At 39.7% G+C, this 22,372-nt stretch overlaps 1 protein-coding gene across 1 annotated transcript in view; it reads right to left on the reverse strand.

The window, feature by feature from the left end:
* Positions 1-22,372, reverse strand: part of LOC124545680 (anoctamin-5-like) — a 349,333-nt gene that overhangs the window by 111,749 nt on the left and 215,212 nt on the right. The window contains exons 10-11 of the mRNA XM_047124626.1: positions 21,457-21,674; positions 2,866-3,027 (exon numbers count right to left, since the gene is read on the reverse strand). Of these exons, the coding sequence (XP_046980582.1) occupies positions 2,866-3,027; positions 21,457-21,674 (380 nt within the window). The remainder of the gene's footprint in view (positions 1-2,865; positions 3,028-21,456; positions 21,675-22,372) is intronic.

Below are 22,372 nucleotides of genomic sequence, written 5' to 3' on the forward strand. Positions count from 1 at the left end.
ATGTTAAGGAAAGTGTTTCTGAAGAAGAGAAATTTGTTAACATCGAGTATAAATTTAAGTGTCAGTAAGTCATTTCTGAAAGTATTTGTATGGAGTGTAGCCATGTATGGGAGTGAAACATGTATGATAAATAGTTTAGACAAGAAGAGAATAGACGCTTTCAAAATGTGGTGCTACAGAAGAACGCTGAAGATTAGATGGGTAGATCACATAACTAACGAGGAGGTACTGAATAGAATTGGGGAGAAGAGAAATTTGTGGCACAACTTGACTAGAAGAAGGGTTTGGTTGGTAGGACATGTTCTGAGGCATCAAGGGATCACAAATTTAGTATTGGAGGGCAGCGTGGGGGGTAAAAATCGTAGAGGGAGACCAAGAGATGAATACACTAAGCAGATTCAGAAGGATGTAGGTTGCAATAAGTACTGGGAGGTGAAGAAGCTTGCACAGGATAGAGTAGCACGGAGAGCTGTATCAAACCAATCTCAGGATTGAAGACCACAACAACAACAACAACAGTAACTTCTCAGTAAAAATATTGTTATGAGACTCCTAACAATATTTGTAATAATAATGTAACAACAGTTTCCCATATCCAACTCATAATATGAGCATAAAGGCCTTTAATGATCGTGAATCTATTATTGTCCTAGACCTGACTATATTACTTTTCACATGCTGTACAAACTATTTGCTTGTCTACTTGCATCTATTGCTACAGCTGAAAGAAGTTTTACAACATTGCAGCGTACAAAGACATGGCTGAGGTTGACAATGAAGGAGGATCTACTTAATGGTTTAGCTCTGTTGAACACTCACCCTGATATTGATTGTCCTGTTAGCGATGTAATTAACCAATTTGCCAGGAAGAATAGGCACATAGAATTCATCATTTTAAGGAAGAGAACCACAATTGTAACTTTTTTATATCAGAATATGGCATTGTCTTGCATTTGTGTATAATCAGTTTAAATAAAACTTTCTTAAACTTTGCAAGTGACTTGCTTATTTTTTATTACGGTAAATGTAAAGGTAGCTCAAGATATCTTTAGCGCCCCCTCCTTGAGGTTTTTCTGTATCTGCCACTGGCATAATGTGTCGTGACTAGAGTTAGTAGTAAAGAAGTAATAAAGTAAAACGTCTTGTCTGATGCTGAAGTTTTACTGCATGAACAGTGAAAATATAGTTTCCGTTCATTATGGGCTGAGGATGGCAATGCAGACAGTTAGTACCATTAGGTCTTCAAGGCCTGTTCAGATGGAGTTTTAGTATATCATGGATTTTTGTCTGTTGATATACCGATTTCTGAAGCCTTTGTCGATTATTTTGAATTTATTTCATCAAATTCATATACAAAATGCTTTAAAAGAACCTATCATTTTTGCTGACAAACCTTGACTTAAAGTAAAATATGTGTCACCATAGCATTGGCCAAACCAATCTCTGTCAGTGAAGGTCTCACAAAACCTGACAACCCGTTCTGTGGTGAGAGTTCTGGTGACAACTTTTTGGTCAGGTCTAGTTATATTACTCTTGGGAGGATGGAACCTGTTGATGTAGGAGAAGATGAGTTTGGCTTCTAAAGAAATATAGGAACATGAAAGGCAATACTGACTTCATGTCTTACCTTAAGAGATAGGTTGAAGAAAAGCTGACTTACATTTATAGCATTTGTACATTTAGAGAAAGCTTCTGACAATGTTGACTGGACTGTGGGCTTCAACATTTTAAAGATAGCAAGAACAAAATACAGGGAGTGAAAGGTTATTTGCAACTTGTATATAAAGTCATCTGCAGTTATAAGAGTCACAGAACATGACATGAAAAGAGTACCTGAGAAGGAAGTGAGACAAGTTTGCTAATGACATTGTAATTCTATTAGAGATGGCAAAGGGCTTGGAAGAGCAGTTGAACAGCATGGATAGCATATTAAAAAGAGGCTATAAGATGAACAGCAACAAATATAACACAACAGTAATGCAATGTAGTAGAATTAAATCAGGTGATGCTGAGGGATTCAGATTAGGAAGTGAGTTACAAAAAGAAATAAATGAATTTTGGGCAGTAAGATAACTGATTATGGCCAATTTGGAGACGACATAAAATGCACGCTGACAAACGTAACAAAAAGCATTTCTGAGAAAGTGGAATTTGTTAACATCTAATATAAATTTAAATGTTAGGAAGTATTTTATGAAGGTATTTATGTGAAGTGTGGCCTTTTATGGTAGTTAAAAGTGTATGATAAGCAGTTAAGACAAGAAGAGAATAGAAGGTTTTGAAATGTGGTGCTACAGATAAGAATTCCGTATTGAAGATTAGAGGATTACATCAGATAGCTGATGAGGAGCTACTGAATCAAACTGGGAAGAAAAGAAATTTATGGCACAACATGCCTAGAAAAAAGGACTATTTTACAGGATGCATTCTGAGGCATCAAGGAACAGTCAATTTGTTAATGGAGGAAAGTGTGGAGATTACAATTCTAGAGGGAGACTTATGTATGAATACAGTAAGCAGGTTCAAATGGATGTAGGTTTCAGTAGTTCTTGAGAGATAAGAGTTTTGCAGAGGATATACTAGCACAGAGGGCTGCATCTAATCAGTCCGAAGACCACCACCACTGCCGCTGCCACCACCACCATCACCACACCATCACCACCACCACCACCACCACCACAACAACAACAACAACAACGAAACAGCATTATGCAACACACATACAACAACAACAAAACAACATTAAGTTAAGCACCTAGCTAACGCTCCTACAATAATTGCAATCAGTTTAATACACTGAAGTAGTTTACATCTACACCTGCATGATTACTTTGCAATTCACACTTAAATGTTTCTTATTCTTACCTGTGTCAAAAGCATTATGACAACCAAATTTATAAGGGAAGCTGTAGCAGAAGTAATCAGTTTTGAGTATTTTTTTATGTAACCACCAGCAGCATAAATTGCTGTTACAACAGACAGTCTGTAGACAATTACACCAAGAGTTGCAGTCACAGCCACTGCTACCTGTAACAGATTAATGTGCATGTGATCATATAATTATAACAAAATACTTTAAAATGTACAAGATGGTGACATTTGTCATCAGCAGTACAAATATGTGCCTAGCGAAAGTAGTTCGACGAAGACAAATGTAATCTCATTTACTTAGAAGCAGGAGCTCTGATGAAGAGATCTGTAATAAAAAAAGGCAAAATATGCATGACCTTGTTAAAATAGTTTCTTTCTTCAGTTACAGAAACATTATCTCAAAGAGTGTAATAGGTACTTCTGCGTGGATCAAGACAGCAACATACTATGAAGGCAGAAGATATTTGATTTCATCTCAGTATATAAAGTTGGCTATTTTCGAACAACTGAGCTTTGCTTGTATACTACAAGACAGGCTTATTTTAATTATTCTCATGTCAGTAACACCCCAAAATGATAAGTTACATAATGTGGCATGAAATGATCCTTCTTATTTGGACCAAAGTTTTACTTCATCAATTGCATTTCCACTTGCTAGCATGAGCACATTTAATGATGTTATGATGGTACAAAGGTGTGTCATCACAATTATTATTACTATTTTGTGACTTTCAAATTGGGTATACTTGTATAATGACAAGCAGCAACTAAAACTCATTCTGAAAAATAAAATTATCTCATTGGGACTATGGGTGAAATCAAGAAATTCTAGGCAAGGAAGGTAATATTTATATCCATTATAGTGAAATGTCTAAAACTGTGCAAGATGAAGCAATTTATTACCAGCAGTATAAAAATGTGCTTCTTTATAGTGAAAGTAATTCAATCAAGACAAATGTAATCTCATTTACTTAGAAGTAGGTACTCATGTATGGATCAAGACAGCAACGTACTACATTGGAAGAAGATATTTGATTTCAACTGCATATGTAGAATTGCCTCTGGGTTGGTAATTATGAAAAAAACAGCTTTGCTTGTGTACAAGACAGACTGATTTTAACTATTCTCATGTCTGTAACATCTCAAAAAGACAGGTTACATATTGTGGCATGAAATGAACCTTATTTGGACCAAAGTTGTATTCAGTAATGACATTTCCAGTTGTTAGAATGAATTGATTTAAGGATGTCATGATGTTACAATGGTGTGTCATCAAAATTATTATTTGTATTTTGTGACTCTCAAATTGGTTACACTTGTATTCTGACAAGTAACAAATAAACCTCATTTCTAAACATAAAATCATTTCACTAAGACTGGTGAGTAAAATGTTGGTTCATCCAGCATAATACTGAGACACCCAGATCATTATGAAATTGAAGAAGAATTTGCAGATTCTTAAATCTTCTGTTGTTAAAAGAGCTGTGACCAGTAAGGACATTTTGACAAGCAAACCATAAAGCTGTTTCAAGAGATTATCTATATTCATTTTCTTCAAGTAGCAACCAAAACCAATGTGATTTTTGTCCTCCACATCTCTGCATTCACAACTTGCAATGTCTGTTTTCTCTCAAGTATGTATTTCCTTAACAACCATGGTTAATCATTGTCAAAGTAATATGATACTGGAAACTCATGGACGGAGCACAGATAATGGAAAGAATAGACATAATGACTCATCTTGTAGATGAGGACTTTAAAAGTCATTTTTGTAACACTTCATTTATGTGGTGAGTGGTTGCCTGTACTTCATACAAATAGTTATTGCATATAACCTCCTCGCAGCACTCCTCTTCATGAACCAGTGTTCTGCAGGTACCTCTTAGTTTATATGTCTACAATTTCTGCCACCAGTTAGTGACAATATATTTTATTCTTCATTCTATACTCATTTCTGATGCCTCTTGTTACAGCCATTTGGGTGAAATATAGGATCATATGGTGTTCTATTGATGATCCAATGCTATAGCAACTTTTGAAAGTTTATCTTCTGTAATAGTTTTGAGCATGCCTTGTAACCAGACAATCAGCTTCTTTGTGCATCACATGACTGTTATGGTTCTTCTCATATGGGTGTTTTATCACCTGTGTATATGGTCTTTGCAAGTGCCAATTCTCACAAGTAAATCTGTACACCATTTATATCTTCTGTATCGTTAACCATCACTGCAACCAGACAGAAGTGGAATGAATTTCATAGCATCACAGTTTCTCTCAGAAGTTATAATTTTCTTTAGACCATTAACAGTTTCAAAATATGAACTTTTATTTATAAAATCAATCTTTATTCAGATACAATTGTTTGATGCTAGTCACCTTCAGCTTCTAAACACCTCTCCCAAAAATATCCATTTGTATTGTGATTTATTGAGACATTTCAAACATTTATGAGTGCCATGATAAACTCGTTCTGTTATTCTAAATTGTAGGCTTGCACTTATTTATGGTTTTAAATTTTTTTGTGAAGAGTTGGTCTATCCTTCTTCAAAACAACTGTTCTTTAATTTCATTGTATGATTACATGAGAAATAGAATTTTTGGGTGCTTACAAAACTATATATTTGTAAGTTACCAGTACAAGTGTTTTGGATACATAATTTATTTCATGACAAATCAGTGTTTGTGGCTCACAGTTCTGGCAAAGAATACATCACCCCTGTACTTCATTATAAATAAAATCAAATAAACATGCATTTTTTAGAATTTTTGGAAGCCAGCATGTCTTTTGCATAATCTATAAGTAACTTGTAGTACATCGGAACTTGTGATTTAGTTACTGTAGCAGATTTTCTGAACAACATATTGCCTTCTATCTAGTTTCCCCTTTATTAGGAGTAGCCATATGTATTATCTGAATTTATCATAAATTAGCTCTGTTTTCGAGTTTGCTAACAACTACACACATCAAAAAAAGTTTTGCATCACCCTGGTTCCCAGAACTCCTGAAAATAAACGTTGACTGTGGATATTGTATCACAGACACAGTCCCTTTGAGTGTTCAGAAATGTCTCTAAACGTGTCCAAAGATGTAAACAACCATGCATGAGCAGCACCTGTTAGACGGAGGGGGTCCACCAGCCGATCAGTTCCAGCCATTCCGCTAGGAAGGAGGTACGTGGCTTGTGTTATCTGTAGTTCAACCATGCCCATATGGTCAATACCATGGTTCAATCGCATCCGCATTGTTACTTTGTGCCAGGATGGGTTCTCAACAAGGCAAGTGTCCAGGTGTCTCGGGGTGAATCAAAGCGATGTTGTTCGGACATGGAGGAGATACAGAGAGACAGGAACTGTCAATGACATGCCTCACTCGAGCTGCCCAAGGGCTACTAGTGCAGTGGATGACCTCTACCTGCAGATTATGGCTCGGACGAACCCCGACAGCAACGGAACCATGTTGAATAACACTTTTTGTGCAGCCACAGGATGTCATGTTATGAATCAAACTTTGCACAATAGACTGCATGATGCTCAACTTCACTCCCAACAAGGTCCATCTTTGCAACCACAACACCATGCAGCGCAGAACAGATGAGCCCAACAACACACTGAATGGACAGCTCAGGATTGGATCATGTTCTTTTCACAATGAGTGTCGCATATGCCTTCAACCAGACAATTGTTGGAGACGTGTTTGGAGGCAACCCGATCAGATACACTGTCCAGTGAGTGCAGCAAGGTGGAGATCCACGCTGTTTTGGGGTGGCATAATGTGGAGCCAATGTATGCTGCTGGTGGTTGGTGGTAAATCTAGGCATCCTGTACAGGATGGACGTGGACAAGGGATGACTTGAGGTGTGGTACTGATCCCCTAATCAACAGGTTTGAGATGCTGTCTTTCACTGCAGCTGAATCTGAGCCAGTGGGACTCACTTCGCCTGTTATGGGGAAACCTGTTCTGTCTGGTGTGAAGAGGATGCACATGCAAAAGTGTACAGGTCTACTAACCATCAGTAGTTCAGACATATGGTGAATGGTGGTACCCCTTAGGAAAATGGCAGGAAGGGGCAGGCAAGGACACCAGGTGCACACAGTGTATATGCCTGGGGGCCTCATTCAACATACTGAAGAGGTGCTTCCAGCACCCACTGAGGTAACAGGGTGCAACCAACTTCAAATTGTGGTGCCTGTCATTTGGGCTCTCACTTCATTCTTGGATCATTCCAGCAACTGACAGAGAAGGTTGAGAAGACCGGCCTTGCACATAGAGTTTTAATGAAGCTCACAATTTCCATCATTGTTCTGAGAACTGATCATGAGCCTTTGGTTCTGGGTCTAGTGGAAGGGCTGCAAACTAGATTCTGACTTCCTGGACTTGCACAATAGGGTTGAGAACTGTATGGTCCCCCTAAATGGGTCAGGTGTGCACTAAACATCAGAGGCTGTTACTCGCATAGCTAACTGTGTGTGGGGTGCATCTGATCCAGACAATGATAGCCGTACGAAATCCAGAAGTATCAGTGTACGATTGAAAGAAATGCCTCCCACAGATAAAGAGCATTAAAGTCCTAATGGTAAACTGCTGAAGCATTTGCAAAAACGTGCCAGAGTTTGAAGTGCTCATGAAAAGCAGTGAAGATCACATCATACTAGGTACAGAAAGCTGGTTGAAACCTGAAATTGAAATCAGTGAGATTCTTGGGGAGAATTTAAATGTATACCAAAAATATAGGCACATGGGAAATAGATGGGGTGGATTTGTCACAGTAGACAAGAAACTCAAGTTCATGAGGTAGAAATTGCAGCAGTATGTGAAACTGTTTGGGCAAGACTCAGTGTCAGGGGTGAGCATAAAACGATAACTGGATCCTTCTATCACCTACCAGACTCATCTCCTGATGTGACCAACAACTTTAAAGAAAACATTAGCTCACTCGTATGTAAGTTCCCCATTCATACTGTAATCATCAATGGAGACTTAAATCATCCAACAGTTAATTGGGAAAATTACAGTTTTGTTAGTGGTGGGCATGATAAGACATCCTGTGAAACTTTACTAAATGCCTTCTCTGAAAACTTTCTAGAACAGATAGTTAGGAAGCCCACTCATGATGGTTTTTATATTGTACCTGATGGCAAAAAACAGACTTTACATCTTTGATGATGTCCACATCAAAACTGGCATCATTGACATTGCGTGGTTGTGCCAACAGTGAATACCAAAGTACAAAGAACAACTAAACTAAGTGGAAAGACATATATGTTCAGTAAACCACGTAGAGGAACTCTGTCTCAAGATTAAGGGAATATTTGACCATACACTGGATAGCTATGTACTCAGTAGAACAGTTCATAATGGCAGGAAAACTCCATGGTATACAGTCACTGTAAATAACAGACATTACTGCATAATATGTGTAAAACAATGTGAATGGCTATAGATAGAGAGATGCTGAATGAAATGTGTTTGGCTGTCAAGAGAGCAAGGTGTGATGCCTTCAGTGACTACTGCAGCAGAATGTTGTCAAGTGATCTTTCACATAACCCAAAAAAATTCTGGTTGCATGTAAAGACTGTTAGAGGCACCAAAGTTAGTGTCCAATCCCTAGTGAATGAGACAGTAACTGAAACTGAGTGTAGCAAAGAAAAAGCTGAAATGCTTAAGACCAGTTTCACATGTTCCTTTACAAAAGAAAAGCTAGGAGAATTTTCCCCAATTTAATCCTCGTACCACTGAAAAGATGAATGAAATAAGTATTAGTGTCAGTGGTATTGAGAAACAGTTGAAATCGTCAAAATTGAACAAAACTCTATGGCTCAATGGAATCCCTGTCAAATTATATACTGAATTTGCTGCTGAGTTAGCTCATTTTCGAACTATAATCTATCAAAGATCGCTTGAACAAAAGACAGTGGCCAGTTCTTGGAAAAGGCACACATGACACCCATCTACAAGAAGGGTAGTAGAAGTGATCCACAAAACTACCATCCAATATTCTTGACATTAATTTGTTGTAGAATCTTAAAACATCTTCTGAGCACAAACATGGTGAGATATCTTGAACAGAATGACCTCCTGAATGCCAACGAGCATGGATTTCGAAAACATTGATCATGTGAAACCCAACTTCCACCTTTCTCACATGACATACTGAAAGCTTTGGATCAAGGCAATCAGGTAGGTGCTGTATTTATTGATTTATGAAAAGCATTTAACTCAGTATCACACCACAGTATGATCATATGGAGTGTCAAGTGAAATTTGTGACTGGATTGAGGTTTTTTTTTTTTGGGAGGGAGGATGCAACATGATATCTTGGATGCAGAGTTATTGTCAGATGCAGAGATAACATCAGGTGTTGCGACCCTTGCTCCTTGCTGTTCATTCTGTACATTAATGACCATGCAGACAATATTAATAGTAAAATCAGGCTTTTTGCAGGTGATGCAATTATCTGTAATGAAGTACTATCTGAAACAAGCTGTATAAATATTCAGTCAGATCTTGATAAGATTTTAAAGGGGTGCAGAGACTGGCAATTTGCTTCAAATGTTCAAAAATATAAAATCATGCACTTCACAAAGCAAAAGAATGTAGTATCCTATGATTATAATTCCAAGGACCTACTCTTGAAATCGGCCAACTCATAGAAATACCTGGGTGTAACACTTTGTAGGATCACATAGGCATAGTCATGAGTAAACCAGTTTATTGGTAGGATACTGGTCAAGTGAAATCAATATACTAAGGAGATTGATTACAAATCACTCATGCCACCAGTTCTAGAATATTGCTAAGTGTGTGGGATCTGTACCAAGTAGGACTAACAAGGGATTTTGAACGTATACAGAGAAGGGCAGCACAAATGGTCACAGGTTTTTTTTAACCCATGGGAGAGTGTCACAGAGGTACTGAAGGACCTGAACTGGAAGATTCTTGAAGACCGATGAAAACTATCCCAAGAACATCTGTTAACAAAGTTTCATGAACCGGCTTTAAATGATTACTCTAGAAATACATTATAACCTCCTATGTATTGGTCACATAGGAGTTGTGCGGATAAGATTCGAATAACTATGGCACATACAGAGGTATTCACAAAATCATACTGCCCTCACCCCATACATGAATGGAACAGGAGAAACCCTAATAACTCGTACAGTGGGATGTACTCTCTGTCATGCACCTCATAGTGGTTTGCAGATTATAGCTGTAGATGCTGCTACTACTGAAAGTATCACTGGAAAGTCTCTTTTTGTACAGTGTGCACCAACTCTGTCAAATTCTGCACAATGTCTTCCCTTTTCTGAAATCTAGTCCTAATTAATTCTATGCATTCACAGTGAACAGATTCTGGTTGGTGTGTGAATCTTCCTCTTTATAACACGAAAATCACAATCACATGGCATGAAAGAGAATGCCCATGAACAGGGGAATAATGGTGTACATTTTCAAAGGGTGGAGAAATCTAACAACAGTGCTACTTTCATTCTGACCAGGACACCAAACAGTGCTGTTTATTCAATAAACAATCCATGTGTTCATTTGTCGATGTCTAGCCAGCAACTGGCTGTTTCTGCAGTTGTGGAAAAAATCAGCATGCACACTATATATGCATACAAATACAGAGAATGCACATATCCTGATACCATTGTTTGTTACAACAACAAAAAATTAAGTTGGATACTTTTTGAACAAGTACTTGAGAATTTGCAAAGACGCTTGCTTATGACTCTAGTAGTGGCCAGTGAATTGGTCTGCACCAACCTCCAGTATTTCTTCTAACACAGATGATATACTGGTCCTGCTTGAGTATAAACTTGGAGATGTTATCTCCTCAGGTGAAACAAAAGTTCTAATGCTTCTAATGACAGTGTGCTTGATAGTGTAAACTTCAACACCCCTACAGGTAGATCCCCTTCATCTTGGGATCTGAGTGATTTGCCCTTTCTTTTAATATCCCACAACCTATCCCTCTCTCCTTCCTGCAGAAGGAACTAACAGTTCCAAAAGCTAGGACTGTGTCATCACTTTTACTTTTATGTGTGTTTATTGGCAGTAGTAAACATCTTGCCTCATAAAACTAAAGATTGGCCAGCATTTGAGTCTCATAAGTTATTATTATCTTGTGTGGTATTCCTTTGATATGATTTTCTGGATTCAAAGATTAAATTTACATGCATGGCAAGTAACAGTGTTCATTAGTCCTACAACCTGCACAGAAAGTAGTAGTGTACTACAAACAGGCCTCTGCTGTTACAAAAGCTGGTAACTACTTTTAGTGGCTCAGTGATACCATTCTCCATATTTGAGAAAATATTGTCTAAAAGAGAAGATGACAGTTCTGTTATTCTGGTGGTATCTGTAAAGAGTGGTTTCATGTGGAAGCTGCTGAGTATACTCAAAAGCTGTCTTTTTACATCACTTTCAATTAACAGGTTAATATTAAAATCTCCACATAAAAATAATTTCACTTCATAGTGTTTAATGCTGCTTCTATCTTTTTGAAGAATATGTTTTTGTCACCCAGTGGAGATCTATATACTGTAATGACAACTAGTTTTTCACTCTTCTCCTCAGTTTTTAACTCTATGGCACATGATTCAAAATGTTAGGTCTTTCGGATCACAATACACTATTAACATACATAAATTACTCTATCCCCAAGGCAGTAAAATATAAGTGGGGATACAAAAGGCAATTCTATACAGAAAAAGTAAACACTTTCATCCAGTTGTTAGCTAATGAAACCTGGGAAGATGTCTTTGCACAAACTACAACCGAGGAATCTTTCAATGCTTTTTCTAGTACATTCATGTCCCTATTTGAGATGTGTTTCCCAAAAAAGCTCACAAAGATCAATGTCATGCCTAGGAACACAAGCCAGTGGATAACACCTGCTATTAGAGTATCTAGTCAAACACTAAAACATATCAGTAAACTCAAAAAAGATAACAAAGATGAACACTTCACAGATTATGTTAAGACATACAAGAAAATTTACAGGAAGGTGATCAAAAAAGCCAAGACAATGCACAATGACAGTGTAATTGCTGGGTCAGCAAACAAATCAAAAGCTATATGGAATGTAGTAAAAAAAGAAATAGGCCCAAGCAAAAATGTTAGAAATCCAGATGACTTTGTTTTAAAAGATGATCAAGGTGTGCTAGTCAGAAATCGTACTTTACCAAATTACATTAATGACTACTTCATAAATAGTCCAATCAATCTGCATAAAAATTGTCCTAAGATGAGTAGAACATCAATCCCAGAAGAACAAAGTGTGAATTCATTATTGCTACCTCCCACAAACAAATTGGAAGTTAATCAAATAATAAAAACAATGAAGAATAAAATGTCCTCAGGGATTGACGAGATACCTTGCTCAGTCATGATGAGATGTGCTAGTGTCATATCAGAACCACTCACACACATCATAAACATATCATTTTCAGAAGGTGTCTTTCCACAACGATTAAAAATTGCAAAAGTAAAACCATTGTATAATAAGGGCTATATACATGAAGTGGGAAACTATAGACCAATAGCTTTATTATTGGTATTTTCAAAAGTAATAGAAACAGTCATGAAAAACAGAATTACAAATTACCTCGAGATATTCAATCTATTGTCTGTAAACCAACACGGCTTCCGCAAAGGAATGAGTACAGAGTCAGCCATCACCCAATTCATTGAAAATATTGTAACGGAGCTAGATAACAACACCAGTACAATAGGAATAAATTTGGACCTCTCAAAGGCATTCGATACTGTCCAACATGGTATCCTGCTAGACAAATTAGAATATGTCGGTATACGAGGAGTAGCTAAAAAGTGGTTTCAGTCATATCTCCATAATAGGAAACAGGTAGTAGAAATTGCAACAACAAACAGTAAAAACCAAAGTATTGTTTACAGATCAGATATTCAGACTGTGCCAATATGGGTACTCTCCTATTTCTTCTTTACATAAATGATATCAAGATTCCAGTAAATGGTACTCATATAACCCTGTTTGCGGATGACACAAACATTGTACTAACTGACATAAACCGGGAATTGCCAACATCTGCAACCAGAGTTACAGAATATTTGCAAAATTGGTTTGAAGTGAACAAATTAACCATAAATATCTCTAAAACTAATTATATCCATTACAGGAAAGCAAAGTCACACTCTGATCTAGATCTCAGAATACAAAATAAAGAAATTGTGAGAGTTGCTACCACAAAATTCTTAGGCGTACATAGAGATGAAAATTTAGACTGGAAATCCCATATCCTGTATCTCTCACATAAGTTAAGCTCTGCTTTGCTTTACGCGTTATTAGCTTTGTATGTAGTAGGGAATGTAGCAGAGCTGTTTACTTTGCTTACATACATTCTGCTATTACCTATGGCCTCATCTTCTGGGGTCATAGTAAGAAAAATCTCAAAACCATCTTCAATCTACAAAAACGAGCTGTTAGAATAATTACCAACAGTTCAAGGCTAACTCCTTCAAAGCAATTATTTAAACAGCTGAATATTCTACCCCTACCGTGCCTCTATATACAGAAAAGCGTAATTAATGTAAAACGAAATATTAACAATTTCCAATCCAACTCGGATCTACATACTTACAACACAAGAAAGTGCAATGACATTCATATAAAAAGAGTTAACAAGGCTTTGGCGCAGAAACAAACAAACATACAAGGAAGTAGATTGTATAACAAACTACCAGTAAAGATAAAAGAAATAAAAAAATTGTCTTCATTTAAAGAAGCAGTATTCAAATTTTTAATGACCAACTGCTATTATAGTGTAAAAGAATACCTGGAATAGCTCCATACTAAACAATTATATTTATGTACTCTGTGCCAATAGTAATTTTTATCTGACTGTTGCTATGATTTAAATAAATAATATGTACAAAAGTGCTAGAATTGTATGTGTTATATCTAAATATCAACTGTGTCTTCCATGTAAAAAGTCTTTCTCATACATCAATGTAAATAATCAAAGTTGTACATGCTATTTCAATGTGGTCTGATGTTACGTAGTCTACTATGCACATCTGTATTTTGTATAGTATTGTTCACCCTATATGTATGTATATACATGCTATTATATATAAAAACAAAGATGAGGTGACTTACCGAACAAAAGCGCTGGCAGGTTGATAGACACACAAACAAACACAAACATACACACAAAATTCAAGCTTTCGCAACAAACTGTTGCCTCATCAGGAAAGAGGGAAGGAGAGGGGAAGACGAAAGGAAGTGGGTTTTAAGGGAGAGGGTAAGGAGTCATTCCAATCCCGGGAGCGGAAAGACTTACCTTAGGGGGAAAAAAGGACAGGTATACACTCGCACACACGCACATATCCATCCACACATACAGACACAAGCAGACATATTTAAAGACAAAGAGTTTGGGCAGAGATGTCAGTCGAGGCAGAAGTGTAGAGGCAAAGAAGTTGTTGAAAGACAGGTGAGGTATGAGTGGCGGCAACTTGAAATTAGCGGAGATTGAGGCCTGGCGGATGATGAGAAGAGAGGATATACTGAAGGGCAAGTTCCCATCTCCGGAGTTCGGATAGGTTGGTGTTGGTGGGAAGTATCCAGATAACCCGGACGGTGTAACACTGTGCCAAGACGTGCTGGCTGTGCACCAAGGCATGTTTAGCCACAGGGTGATCCTCATTACCAACAAACACTGTCTGCCTGTGTCCATTCATGCGAATGGACAGTTTGTTGCTGGTCATTCCCACATAGAATGCATCACAGTGTAGGCAGGTCAGTTGGTAAATCACGTGGGTGCTTTCACACGTGGCTCTGCCTCTGATCGTGTACACCTTCCGGGTTACAGGACTGGAGTAGGTGGTGGTGGGAGGGTGCATGGGACAGGTTTTGCATCGGGGGCGGTTACAAGGATAGGAGCCAGAGGGTAGGGAAGGTGGTTTGGGGATTTCATAGGGATGAACTAACAGGTTACGAAGGTTAGGTGGACGGCGGAAAGACACTCTTGGTGGAGTGGGGAGGATTTCATGAAGGATGGATCTCATTTCAGGGCAGGATTTGAGGAAGTCGTATCCCTGCTGGAGAGCCACATTCAGAGTCTGGTCCAGTCCCGGAAAGTATCCTGTCACAAGTGGGGCACTTTTGTGGTTCTTCTGTGGGGGATTCTGGGTTTGAGGGGACGAGGAAGTGGCTCTGGTTATTTGCTTCTGTACCAGGTCGGGAGGGTAGTTGCGGGATGCGAAAGCTGTTTTCAGGTTGTTGGTGTAATGATTCAGGGATTCCGGACTGGAGCAGATTCATTTGCTACGAAGACCTAGGCTGTAGGGAAGGGACCGTTTGATGTGGAATGGGTGGCAGCTGTCATAATGGAGGTACTGTTGCTTGTTGGTGGGTTTGATGTGGACGGACGTGTGAAGTTGGCCATTGGACAGGTGGAGGTCAACGTCAAGGAAAGTGGCATGGGATTTGGAGTAGGACCAGGTGAAACTGATGGAACCAAAGGAGTTGAGGTTGGAGAGGAAATTCTGGAGTTCTTCTTCACTGTGAGTCCAGATCATGAAGATGTCATCAATAAATCTGTACCAAACTTTGGGTTGGCAGACTTGGGTAACCAATAAGGCTTCCTCTAAGCGACCCATGAATAGGCTGGCGTAGGAGGGGGCCATCCTGGTGCCCATGGCTGTTCCCTTTAATTGTTGGTATGTCTGGCCCTCAAAAGTGAAGAAGTTGTGGGTCAGTATGAAGCTGGCTAAGGTGATGAGGAAAGAGGTTTTAGGTAGGGTGGCAGGTGATCAGCGTGAAAGGAAATTCTCCATCGCAGCGAGGCCCTGGACGTGCGGAATATTTGTGTATAAGGACGTGGCATCAATGGTTACAAGGATGGTTTCCGGGGGTAACAGATTGGGTAAGGATTCCAGGCGTTCAAGGAAGTGGTTGGTGTCCTTGATGAAGGATGAGAGACTGCATGTAATGGGTTGAAGGTGTTGATCTACGTAGGCAGAGATACGTTCTGTGGGGGCTTGGTAACCAGCTACAATGGGGTGGCCGGGATGATTGGGTTTGTGGATTTTAGGAAGAAGGTAGAAGGTAGGGGTGCGGGGTGTCGGTGGGGTCAGGAGGTTGATGGAGTCAGGTGAAAGGTTTTGCAGGGGGCCTAAGGTTCTGAGGATTCCTTGAAGCTCTGCCTGGACATCGGGAATGGGGTTACCTTGGCAAACTTTGTATGTGGTGTTGTCTGAAAGCTGACGCAGTCCCTCAGCCACATACTCCCGACGATCAAGTACCACGGTCGTGGAACCCTTGTCCGCCGGAAGAATGACGATGGATCGGTCAGCCTTCAGATCACGGATAGCCTGGGCTTCAGCAGTGGTGATGTTGGGTGTAGGATTAAGGTTTTTCCTTCTTAAAAAACCTTAATCCTACACCCAACATCACCACTGCTGAAGCCCAGGCTATCCGTGATCTGAAGGCTGACCGATCCATCATCATTCTTCCGGCGGACAAGGGTTCCACGACCGTGGTACTTGATCGTCGGGAGTATGTGGCTGAGGGACTGCGTCAGCTTTCAGACAACACCACATACAAAGTTTGCCAAGGTAACCCCATTCCCGATGTCCAGGCGGAGCTTCAAGGAATCCTCAGAACCTTAGGCCCCCTGCAAAACCTTTCACCTGACTCCATCAACCTCCTGACCCCACCGACACCCCGCACCCCTACCTTCTACCTTCTTCCTAAAATCCACAAACCCAATCATCCCGGCCGCCCCATTGTAGCTGGTTACCAAGCCCCCACAGAACGTATCTCTGCCTACGTAGATCAACACCTTCAACCCATTACATGCAGTCTCCCATCCTTCATCAAGGACACCAACCACTTCCTTGAACGCCTGGAATCCTTACCCAATCTGTTACCCCCGGAAACCATCCTTGTAACCATTGATGCCACGTCCTTATACACAAAAATTCCGCACGTCCAGGGCCTCGCTGCAATGGAGCATTTCCTTTCACGCCGATCACCTGCCACCCTACCTAAAACCTCTTTCCTCATCACCTTAGCCAGCTTCATACTGACCCACAACTTCTTCACTTTTGAGGGCCAGACATACCAACAATTAAAGGGAACAGCCATGGGCACCAGGATGGCCCCCTCCTACGCCAACCTATTCATGGGTCGCTTAGAGGAAGCCTTCTTGGTTAAAGTCTGCCAACCCAAAGTTTGGTACAGATTTATTGATGACATCTTCATGATCTGGACTCACAGTGAAGAAGAACTCCAGAATTTCCTCTCCAACCTCAACTCCTTTGGTTCCATCAGTTTCACCTGGTCCTACTCCAAATCCCATGCCACTTTCCTTGACGTTGACCTCCACCTGTCCAATGGCCAACTTCACACGTCCGTCCACATCAAACCCACCAACAAGCAACAGTACCTCCATTATGACAGCTGCCACCCATTCCACATCAAACGGTCCCTTCCCTACAGCCTAGGTCTTCGTGGCAAATGAATCTGCTCCAGTCCGGAATCCCTGAATCATTACACCAACAACCTGAAAACAGCTTTCGCATCCCGCAACTACCCTCCCGACCTGGTACAGAAGCAAATAACCAGAGCCACTTCCTCGTCCCCTCAAACCCAGAATCCCCCACAGAAGAACCACAAAAGTGCCCCACTTGTGACAGGATACTTTCCGGGACTGGACCAGACTCTGAATGTGGCTCTCCAGCAGGGATACGACTTCCTCAAATCCTGCCCTGAAATGAGATCCATCCTTCATGAAATCCTCCCCACTCCACCAAGAGTGTCTTTCCGCCGTCCACCTAACCTTCGTAACCTGTTAGTTCATCCCTATGAAATCCCCAAACCACCTTCCCTACCCTCTGGCTCCTATCCTTGTAACCGCCCCCGATGCAAAACCTGTCCCATGCACCCTCCCACCACCACCTACTCCAGTCCTGTAACCCGGAAGGTGTACACGATCAGAGGCAGAGCCACGTGTGAAAGCACCCACGTGATTTACCAACTGACCTGCCTACACTGTGATGCATTCTATGTGGGAATGACCAGCAACAAACTGTCCATTCGCATGAATGGACACAGGCAGACAGTGTTTGTTGGTAATGAGGATCACCCTGTGGCTAAACATGCCTTGGTGCACAGCCAGCACATCTTGGCACAGTGTTACACCGTCCGGGTTATCTGGATACTTCCCACCAACACCAACCTATCCGAACTCCGGAGATGGGAACTTGCCCTTCAGTATATCCTCTCTTCTCGTCATCCGCCAGGCCTCAATCTCCGCTAATTTCAAGTTGCCGCCACTCATACCTCACCTGTCTTTCAACAACTTCTTTGCCTCTACACTTCTGCCTCGACTGACATCTCTGCCCAAACTCTTTGTCTTTAAATATGTCTGCTTGTGTCTGTATGTGTGGATGGATATGTGCGTGTGTGCGAGTGTATACCTGTCCTTTTTTCCCCCTAAGGTAAGTCTTTCCGCTCCCGGGATTGGAATGACTCCTTACCCTCTCCCTTAAAACCCACTTCCTTTCGTCTTCCCCTCTCCTTCCCTCTTTCCTGATGAGGCAACAGTTTGTTGCGAAAGCTTGAATTTTGTGTGTATGTTTGTGTTTGTTTGTGTGTCTATCAACCTGCCAGCGCTTTTGTTCGGTAAGTCACCTCATCTTTGTTTTTATATATAATTTTTCCCACGTGGAATGTTTCCTTCCATTATATATATATGCTATGTATTTTTTTGACGAAATCCGTGCAATGTAAATTGTCTCTGGATGAATAAACTACTACTACTACTACTACTATCTTTCAAAAATTTCAGTGTGATCAAGTTAATATTCAGTTACCAATAGTACATAAGCAGCTGTTTGATCATTATAGCTGAGGAGACAGCAGCATTTTTCAAAATCATACCCTTCTTTCTAACTTACTAGGTTACATTTAGCTGGTGTAAGCATGAATAGTGTTAAGCCTTGTAGTGAAAATTTTGTCATGATGTAGTTTCTGTAACTTGCTTGTCTTTTATTAATGTATTCCTTGAGTTGTATCACATCTGAAAGGCTGTCCTTCTTGATGGAATCTTCAGAATATGATCAGTGGATGAATGAAAATTAACTGTAATCTGTTTGAAAGTATTTCCAAAAGAGCATTATCTCTGAAATTTGTAGCTAGCAGACCCCAAACTGTATTGTCAAGAGTTTCACCTTGCTCATCAAAAATTGAATACTGTAATGTAATGATAGTTTAGTTTCTGCAGAAAAATTAATATACCTAGGAAACAACACATTTGCACTGCGAAATAATACAGCCCTCCCCCCTTCCCAGAATATGTCTTGCCGGGTGAGAAAGATTGTGAGAGCTTATCAACCTGGTTAAGTATAGAGTGTTAACACAACTGAAAAAGAATGGGGTTTAACTGATTATTGCTTTGTTTATGAAATAGCCCCGGAATGCATCTAACCTATTCTGGTAACAAACAGGAATCGTACTTCAACAAGACTGGGACATGATTTTGAAATGCAAAGTCAATGATTTTCTACTGCAAAATATTACTGTCTTTTAAGCGAAGTGAGATAAATGAAGACTAAGGTGACCACTCATGTAACTGGAAAAAGGAATAATCAATAAGTAATGAAAATTACTAAAATTAGAAATAAGACATAGTGAAGTAACATTTAGCTTCTAATTAATATTTTCACAACAAAAGTTATGAGTAAACTGTTATAACTGCATTACAACACAAAATCCCATTGTTGTTATATAAATACTACACTAATATTTGTGAAAACTGCAGCATGAAGAAACATACATTAGACTGAAATTAATTTTATTCAGCTCATTGGCCAATTGGTAATATAGAAACAACTGAATTACAGAACATTAGATTGATATGAGTTTGAAAAAGCATTATGGTGTGAAACATCTATGTGTTGCAGTCATAGTCTCTAACAAACACGGTGAATATGTAGGTGTGGAATGCAGAGCTATGTATCATTCCCCAAAGAATAATTGTTTGTTCCTTGCCACATGTGGCTGGAAACTGACATAATGAAGCATAATACTTGGAGTTAACTGAAATAGGAGTAACGCCTTGAGCTCTAGTATCTCTCTGATATAGTACCTGTCCACACTGGCATTCCATTTTGCATCCAGTGGTGTCCAAAATCATCTCAGATGATATTTGCTTGTTATGATGCTCAACACTCCAGACTATCAGACTTCAGTCTACACAACAGCACCTAACACAGATGTGGCTGTCAAGGGATCAATGGGGCTCGAGTGAAAACAATACATTTAACCACTTTCCATGGAAGTGACAATGTTCATTGCTGTCTGAAGCATTAGTGGTTTCTACACAATGGACACAAAAGGAATGATACATGTAACACCAGCATGCAATACATTGCAGTGATTTGTTTACCCAGACAGGTCTATGGCAATTATAGTGCTATGACACAGTCAACTGTAGCTGTAAAAACATGATGGTAGTCAGACTGTGCAGAAGTCACACTGCATGCACCACTACCTAGAGTGCACTGAGGAAATGGACATGGAGGAACGGAAGGAGAGGGGTACCTCATACTGCTTTCATGGACAGTGAGGAATGCGGGAAACATGGTACAAAGTCTTACAAAATAGAAATCAAAACTATTGAAAAATTTTGTCTGTTACCAAACATACTGATGCTACCAGTTTATGATAAGTATCTACTTCCTACAGTACACTTAATTCATAGAGTATAACTTGTGTGAGATTTATGCACATTATTTTGCTGTTAGGTAAGTAATGTTTGGATACACACAAATACTTTGTACATTCACATTTTCTGTAGTTTTCTCTTTTCTGGGTAACATTTACAGTGCCACTGGGAGCTTTTAGAATCCATACCCATCCAACATTTTTAGTTACAAGGAGAAGCATTGACCCACCATTTTTATTAAAAAAAAATTTCATAGTAAATACCTCTAAGTACCCTTGCTGGTAGTCAATATCTATCACATGTTCTGACTTTCTCCAAACTGATACTAAATTGGTAAATCCGTCTGTGTGGTGGGAGAGGACACACTTTTGTTTGTGAATTTGTGAAGACCATTCTCCCTCCCCCCCCCCCCCTCCCCCCCCCCTCCCCCCCCCCCCCTGCTTCATTCAACCTTTTTCTACCTTCTGACTCTACACACACAAACACTGTCATAATAGTATGCTATCAGCAAGTCAAAATATCACACTATGACAATGACAGCAACCTAAACACCAATCTTCCTGTCACTTGAATATTCACTCACTTTTGTGTCTACACTTGGATACTCACTCACATGCTTTTATGTCTATAATGAATACTGGTATTTGTTTTCACTTTGATTCATAATTTTTCTGCTTTAAATATCACAATAGAGATTGGTCCTACGCCATTTCCCTGCAAACTTAAATCAGTTATTGTTTTTGCTTCTTTTTACACATACCTTCAGTTTGTACTCTTTCAAGCAGTTCTTTTACTATGCTGCAGTTTTCTCAAACATCAGAGTAAATATTAAATGATAGTTATTGAAGAAAGCTACCTTTCACTGACCATAAATGCAACAGCAGATGCAGAAGTGAAAAGACGCACAGATTTGTTCCAGAATGTGAGATGTGGTTCTTCCCTACCAGTAACAACATTAAACTTTCTTGTCTTGACAGAACCTTCAAATTCTGGTCGCAGGTTGAAGTCTTCTTCATTCTCAGAAAGATCCCAGAGCCATGCCAATTCAGCCTGCCGCCTCTTCCACAATTCCAGAAAGATGCATGCTATAATCAAAATAGAGGAAGTGAGAGGAAATGGACTGTACGTCTGTACTCTTTGAAATGAAAATGCTACAAAAGTTTTTGATTTTCAACTGTACAGTTTTATTTCACCTATGTATTCACAAACTTTTTTAGTATTACACAATGTTTTGCTGTCTGTCTGCCCACATGAATGGCCATCACCAAACAGTGGACAAGAAACAGCTTGATCGCCAGTTTCTAAGCATGCTATCCAACAAAATGTGCTTCACTTTGGTTGGTTAGATTGGGGTACAAAGGGACCAAACTACAGGTTCATCAGTAGCTTTTTCCATAAGCAAACAAGCCTCAAGGTAAAACAATTAAAAACAAAGGAGTTGGGAGAAGTAAAGGGGGTAAAACTAATGGGGAACCACACCAAAAGAGAAAATGAAAGAAGTGAACCAAAGGGGGAAATGTACACTAAAAAAATGGTTCAAATGGCTCTGAGTACTATGGGACTTAACACCTGAGGTCATCAGTCCCCTAGACTTAGAACTACTTAAACCTAACGACATCACACATATCCATGCCCGAGGCAGGATTCGAACCTGCGACCGTAGCAGCACCACGGTTCTGGACTGAAGCGCCTAGAAAAGCTCGGCCACAGCGGCCAGCTAAACATACACTGAAAGCAAAGGTATTAAAATCATATAGCAGATGCCTTGGGCTGGCTGATCATA

The sequence above is a fragment of the Schistocerca americana genome, chromosome 8, assembly GCF_021461395.2.
Source record: "Schistocerca americana isolate TAMUIC-IGC-003095 chromosome 8, iqSchAmer2.1, whole genome shotgun sequence".
Classification (NCBI taxonomy): domain Eukaryota; kingdom Metazoa; phylum Arthropoda; class Insecta; order Orthoptera; family Acrididae; genus Schistocerca; species Schistocerca americana.